This window comes from Oryza sativa, chromosome 1 (genome assembly GCF_034140825.1).
Source record: "Oryza sativa Japonica Group chromosome 1, ASM3414082v1".
Classification (NCBI taxonomy): domain Eukaryota; kingdom Viridiplantae; phylum Streptophyta; class Magnoliopsida; order Poales; family Poaceae; genus Oryza; species Oryza sativa.
Window position 1 is genome coordinate 15559024 of NC_089035.1, and position 18787 is coordinate 15577810.

General features: G+C 39.3%; 1 protein-coding gene across 1 annotated transcript; it reads left to right on the forward strand.

The window, feature by feature from the left end:
- The first annotated feature begins 99 nt into the window (after positions 1–99).
- Positions 100–17034, forward strand: LOC4325446 (bifunctional 3-dehydroquinate dehydratase/shikimate dehydrogenase, chloroplastic). Its single transcript, XM_015765669.3, has 11 exons — positions 100–427; positions 7391–7496; positions 8893–9111; positions 12482–12828; positions 14069–14132; positions 14233–14338; positions 14427–14567; positions 14884–15032; positions 15389–15554; positions 15642–15688; positions 16813–17034. Exons 1-10 carry the CDS (start codon positions 237–239, stop codon positions 15683–15685), a joined length of 1533 nt encoding a protein of 510 aa, XP_015621155.1. The 5' UTR covers positions 100–236; the 3' UTR covers positions 15686–15688; positions 16813–17034.
- The last annotated feature ends 1753 nt before the right edge of the window (positions 17035–18787 follow it).

Sequence of the window (18787 nt, forward strand, 5' to 3'; positions counted from 1 at the left end):
TAATTTCCCTTGCCCGGCCGGCTGCTCCCACACTCCCACACTCCCACCTCACCAACCCACGCCACCCTGCTACGCCCACCGCCACAGCCGCCACACCCAAACCCAACACACCTCCCGACCCGACCCGCCCCGCCCCCCACCTCACACTTCACCATCAGTACTCTGGCACTCTGCCACTGCCGATCTCGCTCGCGCGAGCATTCACGTCGTCGCTACCGAAGGAGGAGGAGGAGGAGATGACGCTCCTGTGCGTGCCGCTGGTGGCCCGCACGGTGGAGGCGATGCGGGCCGACGCGGCCGCGGCCGCTGCCGCCGGCGCCGACCTCGTCGAGATCCGGCTCGACTTCATCGGCAGCAAGTTCCGCCCGCGGGAGGATCTCCCGCGCCTGCTCCGCGGCTGCCCGCTCCCCGCCATCGTCACCTACAGGTCAGAACCCCGGCCCTCTCCCGCTCTTGCTACCCTACCGTACGTCGTGCTCTCTCAGGCAGCTACCGCGCACCGCGCGCTGGACTGGTTTGATACAGGATTTGCGTCCATTTAGCGCGTGTTCATATGCACAGCTTGCAAGTTGCAACGTTTCGAGTGTTTCAGCTTACCATGCATGATTATTCCTGCTTTGCTTTGCTTTTGGGGTTGTATACATTTTTCGGGATGGATTTTGGGCGCTCCCTGTTTTTTTCCCTTTTCTTTTGAATTTTTAGCACAGATTATTTACTCAATGCTTTTAAAAGTGTGATTTCTCTAATGCTTTTAATTAGTACTTATGCGGCTAGACTGCGTTCGTTTGAAACGATTGGGATCTTTTTCCTTTCCCACGTAAACCACATAAACCGGAACAGTGTATGATTAATTAGGTATTGGTTTAAAATATATTAATATGATTTTGTAAGCAACTTTTACGTAGAATTTTTTTAAGAAAATAACATTTACCACCTCGTAAAAAGTTTGCGTGGAAAATAAGAAAGTAGTAGTTAAAAAAAGTGAAGCGAAACATACCTGATGAACCCTGAGTTCATCTCGACACTCAAGGCTGTTGTTGGCCCGATCTTTCGGTGAGTTGTGATAACTACGATTTGGGAGAAACGTTGACGATCCGACTACAACTGTACAAAACCGTTGCGTTGCGCCTTAGCGATCGATACACCTCTCCGTGGGTTGTTGATCTTGCCGGTGCAGATCAACCTTATTCCTGCAAGCTATCGAGAACAAGCAAGAACAAGATATAAAGCAACTGAATTGCTAGATAGACAAGACGCACAAAGATAAATTGATACACGATAAAGTGGGGTTCCGAACAAGCAGACGGACGGTCTAGCCGACACGCGCGCTGCAAGCGAAGTAGCAATGGCTAAACTTACAATTAATCAAAACCCGCGAAACTCTGAAGGGGTACCTAACTATTTAAAGAGATAGGAGGACGACCAAGGGCACTCTAGGGTCGTGCTCCACCTGGTTGGGGCGCACCCCACTTGGGCCCCACTTGGGCCAGGGTCCCAAACGAAGTTACAAGCCCAAAGGCCCATGACAGGTGACGCAGCACCTTGTTTGTTCATCCGCGGATGACTAGGATGGAATTTGGCGATGAGGCTGGATCCATTGGAAAGAGGACTCCGTAGGCTTTCCATCAAGTACTCACGGGCCAAAAACGGAGGTCGTATGCAGATTCGGCGGCCGTTTGAAATCAACAGTGCAGCAGGTGGCCGAATCGGATTCCAGCACTTGGAGACCTTGATCTTGATGTCTTCTTGTTCACGCATTATGTGAGCAATGGTTGTATCCGTAGTAGCCATGGTCACATCAGTACCCGAGGAAGATCCAAGCTTTTTCTAACTATTTCTTTAGGCGGTGCAGAGAGGATACGACAAGAAAAATAAAACGGCAACTTGACTAAAGAGTGAACAATTTTATTCCTTAATGCTGGCCATATACATATTATAAGAGTCACGAGCTCCCTCAGGAATCAAACACTTTGTAGTTTGTACTCTAGTATTTCCTATACTCACTCCGTCACTCGTCAATACAATATAGGTTAATTCTTCATGAGACTTGATATAGTTTTTAGTACTGCGATTTGTTTCAACAAGATGAGTTTGCGCCAAGGTACGATGCCGTCGATGCGTACTAGATACATATAAAGATTTCGCCTGCTTTTCTACCACATCCAGAAGTTGAATTTAGAAGAGTTTGATTTTGAAGTCATTTTATGAAAACAATTTTTTAATATAGGCTTTCAAACCGCTAATAAAAATATTAAACCATATTTTTGTTTGCTTCTTTTCACGTACATGTCAGCTGTGGTTTTGAACAATCAAAGTCGTATGTACCCCTGCATTCTTAAAAAATCAATTCTAATTATAAACCTAGATATATGCGTGTCAGGTTTGTATATAGGGTTTTATCTTCTTTTAGAACAGACTAGTAGGCACAAATAATCTAAGCGAACAACTAGCATGTATTTTATTTACAGTACGTGACACTTCTGCTCTATCCGCTATTAGTAGTACTTTTTTTTTTAGAACTGGTATTAGTACTATTTCTACTTTTTTTTTTTCGCATTGCATGTTTCACATGTGCACAGGCAGTTGTGGCAGTCAGAGTGTGTTGGGACTTGGGAGAGTTGTACTGGGAGGGAGGCAGTGTCAAGTGAGGCTATGCGATCTGCGATACTATAAGCTTGTATATGTTCGGTTGTTCACTTTATCATCATTTTAACTTTGCTAAATTTTGATAGGGGTAATAATCTAAAACAAAATCTTAGCAATATCATTCTACCAAAAATTAGTATACTATAATAGTACGGACATGCTGTTGTTATCTCTGCCATGGGAGTACCTATACATCTTTCGAAAGATTTTTATAATCGTATCACACAGATTTTTAATCTTTGTATTAAAATCTGATAGATATAATAAAAAGCAAAAAGCAATTAAGAAACACCATAATGAACATTAAATTACCATATCCTCAAGAAAAAGACCAAATCAAATATAAAATTTAAAATTTACATGTGAAGATTCAAAAATTACAGTGTAACTTACAAAAGTTACAGTGTAAGTTTCATAAATTACACTATAACTTACAAGAAAATGCACTGTAAATTTGAGTGAGAAAATCGAGTGAGAGATAAGAAAAAATCTTTCGAGTGAGATATAGCAAAATCGCTCTGCCATTGCTTTTTAATTGCACGGTTAGTTTTTTCATGGCGTGTTTTGATTGCGGGGGCAGGAAGGCCCATATCAGGCCCAAATTCATTCAGTCTGGCGGTCATGAAGTTCTGAAGCTACGGGAATGGCGACGAACTAATCGTGAGATAGATAATTCTGCCGATTCCTGTCGCATATGCTTCCCGAAGAACAACGAGCACATGCTTTGTTGCGATCAAAGAGAAGAAATACTGCATATGCGTATGGTGCTATAGCTTCATGATCAAACTTGTATCTACGAGGCAACGGCGTTAAAAATTAAAAATCAAATGGGATAGTAGATAAGATATACAATTCGTGATACTCGAGGTAACAAGGCTAATTATTTATCTGGTCAAGATAGAGAGTTCTCCGGTTGGTCCATGCGCAGTAGAAAGAGAGAGCGAAGCAAACACTCAAACAGCAGCTACACTGCTACAGTGCTACAGCAGGCGGCAATAAGGGAAAAAACTGGAGGCGACACGTCCGAATCGGACGACCACGTCATCATGACGTCATCCTGCATACATAAGTGAACTTTAAACTATTTTTTTCTCTTAAATTATTTATCCAAATCATGATCCGATTGCACCATTAAATTTATTGCAATTAAATCTTTAAAACAAGACCACACATGAATATAATCCGATGAACTTTTTTAAGCTTATTATTGAATTATTTTTAATAAATGTTGCACGCTGTTGCACTAAGTATATGGAATTGTTTTACTAAGTAGATCGAAAATGTTTCATCGGACGCTGTTTCACCTTATATGAAAACAATGTTTCAGCGAATAGCGAAATGATGTTTCAATTCACTGCAACATTTGATTCATACATAGTGAAACAATAAGTAAATTACGTGAACTTTTTTGTGGAAAAAAATGAAATGGATTCCCTTAATAGAGGGTTTCTATAATATGTGGGTAATTTGTTACAAAAGAATTGTTTCAATTCACTGCAACATTTGATCCATACATAGTGAAACATTATGAGTACATTATAGAGGGTTTCCATAATATGTGGGTGATTTGTTGCAACGGCGTGTATGGTGGGGACACGTGGCGGGAGCAGCGCGGGGACATGTGGCGGGTAGGGCGCGCGCGCGGGAGGGCATGACGTGTGGCGCCCGATTTTACTCCCCACGTCGAGCGCCCGATTCTAGGCATTCCTAAAAAGAAATAATAAAAAAAAGGAGTACACTTATTCGGATTTGTAACATAACGATATCTAGGGATGAAAATGGGGCGGGTATATTCCAACCGCCCGCCCTACCCGAGGCTCACAGGAGGAATATGGGAGAAAAAATGGGATACCCAATACTATCCAAGTTCGAATCCGAATTCGTTAGAAAATATGGGTTAGGATACGGGAAAACATGTATCCGCCCGCATACCCCATATTATAAAATATATATGAAAATCTATTATAAATCCACTTACAAACATGATAAAAGATTGGTTAATCACTATTTTTTATGAGCTCACATGTAATATTGCATAATTTTTCTCTTGATGTATCTCTTTTAATACTTTAATTACCTTATTATGTTTAATATCTATGAATTAGAGATACAAATAGATATCCGTTTCCGAATCCGATTTGATGAAAATAATATGGGATAGAATACGAGATGAGTGATATATTATCCGTCACTAACCGTACCCGACTCCGAGTTTAAAGAAAAATATGGGTTAGGATATGGGAATGCCATAATCCGACCGTATCCGCCCGTTTTCACCCCTGTCGATATCCAATCTTAGATTGCTGTATTTTGAGACGAAGAAAGCAGCTCAGGTTCTCTTATCCTGTTTTGCCACCATGCTCACGCGGCAAAGAACTGGCACCAATCAATGAGAGGAGAGGAAGCAGACATATACTCCCTCCATTTATTTTTGGCTGCTCCTATTTATCTCAAAATAAGTTCTTTTTTAGATAAACATTACATCGGTATTTGTGAAAGTAGAGGCCAGATAAATGCATTGGGAGCAGATAAAGTGCAAATAATTGAATTAGAATTTGATAAAGTGGATGTATTCTAGTCTTTTCAGTTTTATGTTGATATGTGTGAGATTGGTGAAAAATGAACTTATTCTGAGAAAGTATTATGTAAGAAGTTGAAGCAAACTTATCAGTTTGACATCTTCGGCAGCCTAATCCATGGCATCTGCGCGAGGCGTCTCTACTTGGCCGGTGCAAAGTAATTTTCGTGTAGTTTTAACTTTAATGATAGCGCCATCTATGATTATAAAAAGTTTTATCTTAAAATATATTTCTACTCTTATAAAAATTGAAGAAGTTTTTATCGGTACTTTGGAACGTTTTCTGTGTATGAGTCGGTTTTTAAGTTCGTTCGCTTTTGAAAATAAAGGAGTCATATAAGAAGCCTCTTTAAAAACACTCGCATGCTAGCTTGAGACAATCGGACTCCTAAATACAGCTCATGATTTTTTTTAAAATATATATATATATATATATCTAAGCGAATTACTACAGTGAATTTCATCTCAACTAAACAATATAGCAATAATAAGATTAAAATAAACTTCACCCGTTGCAACACACGGGCATTTTTTCTAGTCTTGTATAAAGAGTAAAAAAAAGAGATGTTATTAAGAAGTAAAGTGCCATTTTCAATAGTTTGGAGGATAAAAAATATTTCAGAGATTAAGTGATCTAGCTATTGGATTAGTTTGGGTAGTAAAATGGATTTTGTTTTTTCTTTTCTAAGCTCCCATATAAGCACCTAGCATTGGAGATGGCCTAAGCGCACACTGCTACCCTTAACAGCTATAATTATTTTGGCAATTAACAATTACTTAATTCCCTATTTCATATTGTAGATGCTGATCATAGTAACAGTATTACCAATGGCAGTGAAACCATTTCTTTTTGTCAAGACTTGTGTCATAACAACATATCAGGATAAATAGGGCAAATGTAGCAATGACATGGCTAATAGTTGGTAACAACATGTTATTGCACCAGTTGCTTATCCCAGAGCGTGTTACTCTACCTATATACAAGCTAATCCCTCCTTCGAAAAATCTGAGATCTATTTCTTTTTCATCAATACCAATAAGCAATTAACTCACTCACCATGTGGCAAAACAAATAAACATGCAATTGATCAACAATTTAATTTAGCACATAGTAACTATAAATAGGACTTAGATTTTTAGAAAAACTAAAGAATGAAATAGGTCTCAGATTTTTGGAAAGAGGAAGCACTATGTTACTGCATGAGCATGGCATAGTTACTACAATAGTATAGGACCATATTACTGCACATTCTCTACGCACTCAGTGAAAGTAGGCACGAGGTTATTGAGAAATCCAGCATGCATGCTCTTTAAGACATGATAGAATAGGCAATAATCTATACCTAGCTATCTTTTACAATTGCTAATTCCACAAGTTTTGCCACATTGGCCTGCTACATGGCTTTGTGATCTGAAATAAACGAGCAAATTGATGTGAGATCCACTAGAGAGGAGATAAGAAAAACATAATTCTCTCTATTAAAATATAGAGAACAACTTGGAGAAAATTTAGTTCTCTGTTTTTCTGGGGGATTATGGAGCTGTTGTGAATTTGTGATAACACATTCTTAAATTTTGTGGGACATTAAAACTAGCAAAAGTTGTAAGCTTATATTTGTTCCTGAATATATAGCTTAATCTATATTGTTTGACTAAGTTTGAATATTTATTAATATGTGAATAAATTGTTCAAGATTTCAAGTAGAACCACAAATTTTGAAAAGTGCCCAGCTAAGAACCTAAACCCAATTTATTTGTTCGTCCTTTTCCGATTGAGACAAGGTGAAATCATTTGTCGTTTTTGACAAGGTTGGTGCTTGCTAAACTAGTTGAGAGGACTTGCGTTCATCATTACCCTTGACAAGTGGCATAAGATCGTTCATCATTACCCTTGACACTCTAGAAATTGATATTATGCTGGGATTTAAAAAAAAAAGGTCCACGTAAACAGAATGACCAGACTTATTTGATTCTCTCTTCTTTATATTTATCTTTTCAATTTCTGTGCTTTAATTGATTTACTATGCAATGCAGGTACATTTGTTTTACTTCACAATGTTGCTCCCCACTTTGTAGTTGTTGGTTATATTTATATAACTACTGCATATTAGATTCACCGTTATGCTTTGCATAAATGACATTTGTATGTGCATATTTCTTTTGCAGACCCAATTGGGAAGGAGGCCAATATGAAGGTGATGATGCTACAAGATTTGAAGCACTCCGTTTAGCAATGGAGCTAGGAGTAAATTATGTCGATATTGAATTGAAGGTTTGTTACCTCAAATAAGTTAAACTGTTACGCTGTTCCCAGTTAATATGTAATATTGTAAGCATCCTTAGATTTCAAATTGATTAGTGCCCACTATTTTTCAAAATGCATAACACATTGTATTAAAAACGATTCTGAAAAATGCCTTCTTTTCATGGTTAAACCCCACCACTACTTTTTCCTTTTATTTGTGGAACACAAGTGCATCCACATTGCCTCCATTTTTCATTCTACCACAATATGACTAATTTGAGCATGAAAATGTGGCCTGTACATAACTTTGAAAATGAGTTTTGAGTAAATTTGGAATATCATGTTGTAGCTTCATAGCTGGAGGTACAAATATGACACTCATTCATGCATTATGGATGGTGCAATTTTAATATTTTTATGTATTTTAATATTCAGTTCTATTGCTCATGACAAGATAGATCATTCCTCTTAAGTTCAAATTGAATCCATTTGTCAATCATACTATTTTATTCTTTAGAGTCTAGCTGCCATTTGGCCATCGCATTAGGAAGGTTAACTAAAATATAACACTGAAGGGGGAAATCTATTTTAAAAACGTCCAATGAATACTCAATACATCGTTCTTATGCTCATGTGGTTTCTTTTAAGATGCTCTGGAATGAAATTGTAAAAAGTTCCTTTTGTAATTACTTAATAAACTTGAAGTCAAAAAATTCATGTTTTCCATTTGTTCCTTTAGGGAACACACCAAATATATTTTTTTTTGCATCTTTATGTTAAGTAAGGAGAGCAAACAAACAATAAAAAATTTGGAAAAAAAAGTAACATGTAACTGTTCAAGACAAAAATGCCAACCTAAAAAAAGAAAAAAAAACACAAGGTAGCTCTAGCCAATAGTTTTTCGGGACGATTCTTCAGTTTTTATTCTTGTATCTCTTATCTCATACTCTATATGTTTCATATTATAAGATGTTTTAACTTTTTCCTAAGTCAAACCTTTTTAAGTTTATAGAGAAATATTGCAACATTTATAACAAAATATTAACACTATCAAATATATTCATTGTTAGATTTAATGAAACTAATTTGGTGTTGTAAATATTGCTAATTTTTCAATAAGCTTGATCAAACTTAAATATGTTTGACTCGGAAAAAAAGATCAAAACTCTTATAATATGAAACAGAAGGAGTATATGTTTTGGAACACAATGCAAACCTAGTTTTAAGCAATTTAAAAAGCCAAATGCTTTAATATAATTTAATTTTCACCAATCATCTAGCCATGTAGGCTCTATGCCTCATTTATCTAAGTACATGATTAGGACTGTATGGGGGCACATTTGTATCTTCATTAGCCACTAGGCATTTACATACATAACGGCATGCATACTATATGTACTAACCAAGTTTATTTTTCTTGTAGGTTGCTGACAAATTTATCAGCTTTATTTATGGGAGTAAGCCAGAGAAGTGCAAACTTATTGTCTCGGCACATAATTATGAAAGTACTCCATCCTGTGAGGAGCTTGCAGATCTTGTGGCTAGAATACAAGCAGTTGGAGCTGATATAGTGAAAATCGCAACAACAGCTAATGACATTGTTGATGTGTCACAGATGTTCCAAGTGATGGTGCACTGCCAAGTAAGTGTCATTTTATAAAATCCAAGAAATGCTTTCACTTTTCTACATGGAAACTTGCATGTCACCTATCTTGTATAGTTGTCCCAGTACATCTTGCCTCTAGCCCACTACTACTGCATGCCCCCTTTAGATTCTTTTTTTTTTAAAAAAATAAAGGAAGCTATTCAGATCCATGATGTTTTTGAATTATTGCACATGTCAAAACTTTGTGTAATGGTCCCTAAGGCCTGTAAACATCACTCGGCATGGGGGATTTTCTATGGTTTGGAAGTATTTTTTAAGTGAAAAACATTAGGATTTGTAATTTAATTTTAGCATGTTGGCTTTCAGAAAATTGTATTTCACAAATTGTACTTCAGCTAAGCTACATGAGAACTACACCAATCTAACCCTATTTTTTTTATAAATAGGTCCTTTCAAAAACTTATTTCAAAGCTAGACCGTGCAAAAAAACTTACCAAAAATAGACCGTCGGCTCAACGCCAACCGCCTTTGCGCTGAGGTTACACTGATCAGCGCCGACTCCCTTGCCAATGTGGCAGCCGAGCCAATCCCCTCGTCTACATGGCAGGGGCTCAACACCAACCGCATTGGCGCTAAGCTACTAATCTCAGTGCCAATTTCTGGTGCTGAGCTTTGGGACTTAGCTGCTCGCAGTTGGGCCACCCAACACAACTCATATGTTGGGCGGCCCAGAGGCGCTGAGCCGTCAAATCTCAGTGCCAACGTAATTGGCAATGACCCTAAAGATCTCAGTGCCAACTAATTCGGCGCTAAGTTTTGTGACTTAGTCGCTCACCACAGGCCCGCTCAACACAGCTCCTGTGTTGGGCTCTGCCCTGATGCGAGGGTTCAACGCCAATACCCGAGGCAAGCCATGGTGTACTTGATAGATGCATTGGACTCCTTCACATGAAACATGGATGCACCCGGATAGAGTAGCTCTGCAGCCATATTTTCAAGTCTTCCATAGATTGAAATTCCAACCCCGTTCTCGATTCCTCCCCTATGGCATCGATGGTTCCATCTTATTGTGGATCCCCATCGGCAACTGCGAGCCCATCATTGCTAAGATCCTTGAATTGAGTGATTTCCGGATTGCGACCAACGATTTTCTCAAACACTCTCCTCTCTTCCTCTGACATCTTGCCCATTGGACGATCGTCATTGGAGTTAGAAGCATACTCATCCACATCATCATCTGAATGCACATTCAACAAATCCATGTTCAATCCATTAAATACCATAGCCTCCTCACACTCCTGTCGGGTGTAAATTTTTCTTCAAAGCAATTCTCTGATGTATGAAGCCATCTGCCTATCATCAAGTTCAACTTTCATCTCATTCTCAACTTGATTCACATCTAGGCCAACATCTGACAAATCCTCCCCTACCTCCACTTCATCCTCAACGGGTACTTCCCCCTACCTCCATATCCTCCTCAACCTGTACTTCCTGCCCTACCTCCACATCTTCCACAATTAATTATTCCTTCCGATCCGCGACAAACATATCGTTCTTCGGTTCATGACAGTACAGGGGGATTCTATGCGCGAACTTTAATTGAGGTCTAAAAATTCATTCTCCGATTTGCTGCGCTCTTTCTTCCAAGCAAACATCTCAAGCGATTTGAATTGTGACCCTAGTACTATATCTACATATGTTTCCCATTCCACCTCTCTATTCAAGTCTAACATAAAATTATGTGATATGGGACCTGCGCCCACATTGTATCTTCCTTTCATACCAACCGACTCATCACTCCAATCCAATTCATCTTTCGTGCGGGACTTTAACTCTTCAAATGTGGATTTGGCATGAAACACTAACTATCTAACAGTCTCCCCCGCAAATTGGCTTCCACCAGTACTTTCATCTACCACACAGCTACCAATCTATTCATCTACAATGTGTAATCAATAAATAAAAATAAAGTATTTCAGAATAGCTGATAAATGCCACGCCAATCCCAAAACTATCAAACCTAAGAACGTTCAAATGTTTCAAAAAAAAACCCTAACAACGTATACTAATCTATCCATCCAATATGTAACCGATAAATAAAAATAAAGTATTTCAAAATAACTGATTAATGCCACGCCAATCCCAAAACTAACAAACCTAAGAACGTTCAAATGTTTTAAATAAAATCTAACAACGTACAAATTATAAATTACCACTAACCCCACCACTAAGTCCTAATGTTTTAAAAAACACATGAATCATAGTACAACTTAACTTTCAAACTCCTACAAATTGCCTAAAACAAATCATTTATCTCGGGTTACAACCACACATCTAACCCTAGCCATCATCACACATTCAAAATATAGGTTCAGAAATTTACAAATCAACATTAATCAACCGAAGCAACATCAATATGGAACTTCCACACTAATCACGACCCAGACAACCCAACTAACAATAGATCACGAGCCACATTCCTCAAATCATGGTTAGAACCAAAACAACCAAAATACATAATAAAATGTTCAAGAAATTAGGGTTTTCGAGGGAGTTTATCTTTAAACTCGACCCCACACTCAATCCTTACGAAATCCCATTTGATTTTGTGTGGATTTGGAGAGATTTGGGGAAGGGAGGAGAGAGAACTTGGCGTCGTCACACGAGCACTAGGGGAGAGGAAAGGAGAGGAGAGGAAGAAGAGATGTTGGGTTGTTGCGGCCTCGTGTCGCCCTTAGTAACCTAGCTCAACGCCAACACGGCCGGCGCTGAGGTTAGACGGTTCAGCCCCAAGGCGGTTGGCACTGAGACCCTGCCACGTAGACGAGGGGATTGCCTCGACTGTCATGTTGGCAGGGGGTTCAGCACCAACAGCCCTGGCACGAGCCGTCTAGCCTTAGCGCCAAGACAGTTGGTGCTGAGCCAACGGCCTATTTTTTGTTGAAGTTTTTTGCACGGTCTAATTTCAAAATAACTTTTCGAAAAACCAATTGGTTAGAAAAAATGGAATTGAACCTGTTAAACGAAAGAAAAAAATATATAACCCCTTTTGTTCTCATGTTCTTTCCATATTCGAGTCTCCGTAATCCCTATTTTCCTAGTGAAAGCAACTAAAACAATGTGAATTTACGATGGGACTAGTTCAGCCTTATTAAACCTTTATGTGTTGAGGAGATTCTTAAGAAGAAAAAAACACTAAGCTCATGGAAAAGTTGTGCTCTTTTCTTAGCTTATTCATTCTTGTTGTATTTCATCAAGTTTGGTGTTATTATATTAGGAGGTATGCAATAGTATGTGGGATAATGTCGTAATATGTCTGACTTGTACTTTTATGTTATTTTTCCTCTAATCCATACCATTTTGTATTAACTTCCATTTGACTGACCAGTAGAAATGGAAATGACAGGTGCCTATGATTGGACTAGTTATGGGCGAAAAAGGTTTAATGTCAAGGGTGTTATCCCCCAAGTTTGGGGGATATCTAACCTTTGGGAGTCTTGATGCTACAAAGGTATCAGCACCTGGGCAGCCAACCGTCGAAGAGCTGATAGACATTTATGATATAAGGCGCATAGGACCTGATACAAAGGTTCTCGGTGTTATAGCCAACCCAGTAAAACAGAGCAAGAGCCCAGTTTTGCACAATACATGTCTTCAATCTGTTGGATACAATGCTGTTTATCTTCCACTTTTGGCAGACAACATTGCTAGATTTCTTAGCACATATTCGTCTCCGGATTTTTCAGGATTCAGGTACTAATTTCAAAAAGTAGAAATAATTACTTTACTATTTCTTGGAATTGGATGGACTAATTTTTTCTAGGAGTTGGATATACTAGATTTAAGTGGTATTGACTCTCAAGGGACCACATGAATAAGGATTGTTGTAATTTTTTGATAAATCATACATGAGGGATCCCCCAATCTGATGTCTTCCTTAGACAAACCTCATTCGTACAAACCTCACCTAATGAATCCCTTGTTAGTTTTCATGGGAAAAATTCAGCTATATATATTTTTCCTGGCAGCTCTTTGACTGGGTATGAATAATTGGTTTGTACAGTCATATCATCACTGACTGTCCACATGTGACATACTCAAATTGTGGAAATCACAGCGAAAAATCCACACAAAAAACCCACCCAACCCGCAGTTAGAGCATCACCAAGAGACTCTCCATCCAACTCTCTAAGCTAAATTTTAGCCAACATAGCAAAAAATAGTACTGAACATGTGAAACGGCCACTCCCCCTCCCTTGTCTAGGTCTGTTACTGTGATTCTTTTACATTTCCCTTGATATTCTAACATTTACAGAGTACTTACTGAACATAGCTTTGCACATATTTTTACAAATATATGGAAACAACTCCTTAAAAATGAACTGAGCCTACATCTGATTATGCTTAGGGAAGATGACAGACCCTTGTTTGAATCATGGATAATTACTTGTAATCTAGGTCCCTCTGCGATGTTTTTAATTTATTTCCCTTTTGTAAATAACTCTTTTATATAATTGAAATAAACCATAGGGGCTTTTCCACTGTTTGATGGTAAAAAATTTTTTAAATAAGTTTTGCACATTCTGGGAGAGAGCTCAGAATAGATATTTTAGTTTGACGGTAAACAAGAATCCAGTTTGCTGAAAGTAACCAGACTTTTGGTAATTCAGATGCACAAAGTCATTTTTGTGGAAAGCCTTCTGTTAGTATATAGTTCCTCTGGGTATGGAAGATGAAACATTGACCACTCTTTTCTATTTTAATATGTCTGTTGATTCCAATAGAGTTATGATGTAATGAAAGCACTGTTCAAGACACATCTAGAAATCTGATTTTCATATAAATATTCAAATATACATCGATGTATTTAATTATACGACGATTCTAGTTTTAGTTATTTGACTTGATGTATGTTCAAACTACTACTTTTGACAACTGGAGGGGGTATTTCACAAGAACAAATTTGAGCGGTATATGACTTTATGTAATGCAGTTGTTCTCTTCCTTTTAAAGTTGATGCCGTACAGTGTTGTCATGAACATGATCCAGTTGCTAAGGTACCTTGATGTGTGGTACACTTTCTCTAATTGCTTACTTGATTTAATTAATTACTTACCTTTTTAGACTTATTTAACCTGACATTTCTTCAATCTGCAGTCAATAGGTGCCATAAGCACTATAATTAGGAGGCCAGATGGCAAACTACTGGGCTACAATAATGACTACATTGGAGCAATTTGTGCCATTGAGGATGGCATAGGAGGTTTTTTATAATCTTAATCCTGAAACAATCGTTCAACTGTTTTTTCGGAGTCATGGGAAAAAAGTAGCTGATAATTTACATTTCACAGGTCCAGGATCAAAGAATGCTGCCGTCACACCTTTGGCTGGCAGGCTTCTTGTTGTTGTAGGTGCTGGTGGAGCTGGCAAGGCAATTGCTTACGGGGCAAAGGAGAAGGGTGCAAGAATTGTAGTAGCAAATCGTACCTACGGTAAGGTTTTTTTTGTATTTGTTTCTGAGACAAAATGTTCTATGTTGGCTGCAGTTATTCAATTATTCATATGCAAAGCATAATTCATTTTATTAGTGTAAAGTATTGGAAGTTCTGTACTCATTATGCCGCTCAGACAATGATCAATGCTGAAATATGGGAAGATATATTGCATCCATTTATATCCATGTTTGTATCATTGTCATGGGTGATTTTTGTTCCATCAATTCTTGTTTCGCACTAGTTATAAAGCTCAAAGCTGATCATATTTGAGTACGTACATCATTTAATATGATAATTTTCTTGTGTTCTTCAGAAAAAGCAGTAAGTCTTGCTGCCGCGGTTGGTGGTCATGCCCTGAGATTAGCCGAGCTTGAAACTTTCAGGCCTGAAGAAGGGATGATCCTTGCTAATGCAACATCGTTGGGAATGTACCCCAATGTGGATGGCACCCCTATTCCAAAGGTCTCTTTCTTACACGCACGCCATGTTAATATTCTGTAAGACGGAATATACTCAACACAATAATCTATTGCCAGATAGCGGGAGTACATATATAGGTTAGGCCTTCTATATCTCTACCAACTTATAAAATTAGAATCGGGAGTACAGAAGGAATCCGAACCTAATTACAGGAAGTAGCAATAACAAACTCTTAACATATATATTCCAGCTATAAACTGGTGGAACCCTCCCTTCTACTCTGTTACCATCTTTAATTTCAATTAATCTTGGCATGCTCTCTAATTAGCACATTTGATACTACCTTGATATACCTGTCCGCTCATTGCGGCCACAATATTTTCCATTTGTATGTGCAGCAAGCACTAAGCTTCTACGATGTTGTGTTCGATGCGGTATATGCTCCGAAAGTCACCCGGCTTCTACGAGAAGCAGAAGAATGTGGGGTTAAAGTTGTCAGCGGTGTGGAGATGTTTCTCAGACAAGCCTTGGGTCAGTTCGAGCGTTTCACAAATGGTATTGAAGGTATTGTGTCCTTCTAACTTATATCATACACTTTGTTATGCCAAATGCTATCACCCATTCCTCTTTCTGATAATCTACTTTCTACAGCTCCTGAAAGCCTGATGCGTGAGGTATTAGCAAAACACACATAACAGGTTCGTTCTTCAGCTTTTGCCTTTTCATTTCTATTCTTCTAGTCGTAGTGATGATGGTTTAGTATATTTATTAGATTCTGTTGTATCATTTGCATTGAAGACGTTCTCTAACACCATGCCAAAACCACAAGGGCAAGATGTTTTTGTAAACCAACTAACCAACCGATAGAATTAATATAGTTTAAACGCCAAACTATATATAATGCCAATAATGTTTAACTATTGGTTGTAGGATTTGATTCTTAGTGTGGTTTTTTTATTTGAGAACCTCCTTGTAGGATTAATTGGTTGGTCTATCATGGATCACGCCATGAACTTTGGCGGGATGGTCCTGTCCCTTAATTTGTATTGCCTCCGGTTTCTAATAGTTGACAACATTGATTTTTTTTACGCTTGTTTAACAATTTGTCTTATTAAAAAATTACATAATTATTATCTATTTTGTTGTAACTTGGTCATTAAAGGTATTTAAGCATGACTTGCATTTTCATAATTTTGCAAAAAGAAATTAAATAAGATGAGTGACCAAACGTATGTGAAAAATTCAATGTCGTCGAGAAATTATTGCCTATGCCTACGTGGAGGGATTTAGGTGGTGATGGAGCAAAAAGATTCCATTTCACAAACCAAACATTCAATTAGTTTACTGTGGTTATGGTGATCTTTCTTACCTAGTTGAATTGTGGTCACTTAGAGCACCCGCAATGGTAAAGTAAGGTGCTCTCTATAAAACATGTACATCTCAGCAATAGATTAGATTAATAGTAAACCGCTTCAATAGTGTGTCTACATGGGTATCTATAGCTCTCTAATATATTGCCTCGTTTTTCTCTATAGACTATCTCCAAGTTAGTAGATAGCTTTGCTCTCTCTCTTCATTTAGTCTCTTCCATATAGTAAAATATGCTGACATGAATATCTTGTAGAGAGCATATAGATAACCATTGTGGGTGCCCTTATATATCTGCAGTTTGTTTAGGTTGGCCATGTGGAAATGACTTGAGTTGTAAATAAATTCTGTGGAGACCATTTCCTTTTATTTATTTATTTACTAAGGTAGTACCTTAGCCTATTATATTAGCGCTCATTGGAATCAACTTGTTTTGATATAAGTGTTTGTGTAGGGCTGTAGGCGAATGGGGAAGCGGGAACGGTTGTGAGTAATTATAGCCCAAGTATTCCTCTGGGTTAAGTTAACAAAAGTTTTGGATGCCAGTTTTGTCCTCGGTTGGAGATTCTTTGTTGTAACGTTAATTTCTCCGACTTGTCGCCTGTCAGAGATGTAAACAGAAAATGCTAAGTGTTCAATCTCATCGTACTTGCAATAAATTAAGAACTTGCATCCATGACTATGCAGTTTGCATGATGATCATGATGGGCTTCAAAGAAACTAATAAAGCATCAAGCTATACGATCAGATGGTTCCATGTTCATCACGTAAGATTACACCTGTCGACTTGCTTGCTACTAAAATATATAATACTAGCAAAAGTGCCCGTATGTTGCAACGGGAAGAAAAAAGAGAAAATTGAATTCAAACATATTAAATTCTAATTAATTGAAATATAAATTTTTTGGAATATTTGGGTATTTTTAAGTAGGTAGGTATATAATTAAATTAATTTATAAGTAAACTAAGTGTGAGAAATAAAATGATATGGTTGCATTTATTTTTTATTAAATTCTCCATATTAATTACACTCTTTGAAATTTTCTTGAAATTTACAGAGCTTAATTGTTAATTTTGATAATACAAACTAAACATCATTTTAGCATTTATTTAAATAAAAAACATTCTTTCTCTATGGGCCATTTTTAGCCCATTTTCTTCTTCAGCCCGCAACCGAGCCGTCCCACTTTTCTCAGGCCGCAAGGTATTAAAGTCTAACTAACATCTCCATACTCCTCTCAGTTCCACGTTTGTGATGGACTGTCGGCCCGCATGCGGCTCAAGTGTCACCGTGTGGTGATGGAGGCCTGCCCAACACTCGATCGATCTGAGCCGTTCGTTTCGATGGACAACAACCCCAGTGCAACCCTAACCCTAGAATCATTCTCCCCCCACCCTTCCCCACCACACCATCGGCCGCCTCCTCCCGCCCGACGCCGCCTTCCCCCGCCCGACGCAGCCTCCCCCCACCGGCGCCGCATCTCCCCCTCCTCTCACCCCTCTGGCGGCGCCACTTCCTCTCCACTCTCCCTCCGGTGGTGCTGCTCCCTCTCCCCCTTTCCCTCCTGTCTCACCGGCATGGCGCGGCGACGGCGGGGTACGGTGGAGATGGCAGCGACGGCCGTCCCTCCCCCTCTCCTTCTCCCCATCGGCCTCGATGGCCGTCCCTCCCTCTCAGCCTCAAGATCCGGCGGCGTCCTCCCAACGGCGGTGGCTTCCCGCGGCCGGATCCGATACCGGCGGCTTCCTGCGGTGGATCCAGCGATGACGTAGACATCACCGATCCGGCTTCACCGATGGCGCCGACAGCTTCCCGTGGATGGATTTACCGCGTCACATGTAATCGGATTCGATTTTATTTTTCGCCCCATTTTTTCGCCCGAGTTTGTTTCTTTTTTTGAATCGGACAGATTTAATTTTTTTTCGTCTTTTTTTCGCGGATGGAGGTGGCCATTGCAGGCGGCGGCGTGGAGGCGACACTCACCTCCCCTTCCTCCCTCCACGCTCCTGGATATGGCCGGAGGAGGGGAGCGATGGTGGGGGCGGCCACTGCAGGTGATGGAGGTGGAGCTCCTCCCTCCCTCCCTAGCTTCCAGTGTTGGATAGTATAGAAGAGACCGAAGCTTGGCATAGTACACTTGCTCGAAGACGATTCATCCCATGAAGACGTGTCGCAGATGGGCGCTTGATTGGGTGATCAGGCCAACCACGCACAGTACGACACTGGAGTGAGAGATGCCGCGTAGACCGTAGTCGATCACGGCATTGTCGAGGAAATCGTTGTAGCCGAGCTCTTGAACGGTGATTAAGTCAAAGTTGCGCGGGGCTAGACGACGAAGACGGAGCAGAATTAATGCTGATGTCGGGGACACGAAGAGTCGACGACGCAAACCCGTTCATTGAAGGGAAAAAAAAAACAAAAAGGTACA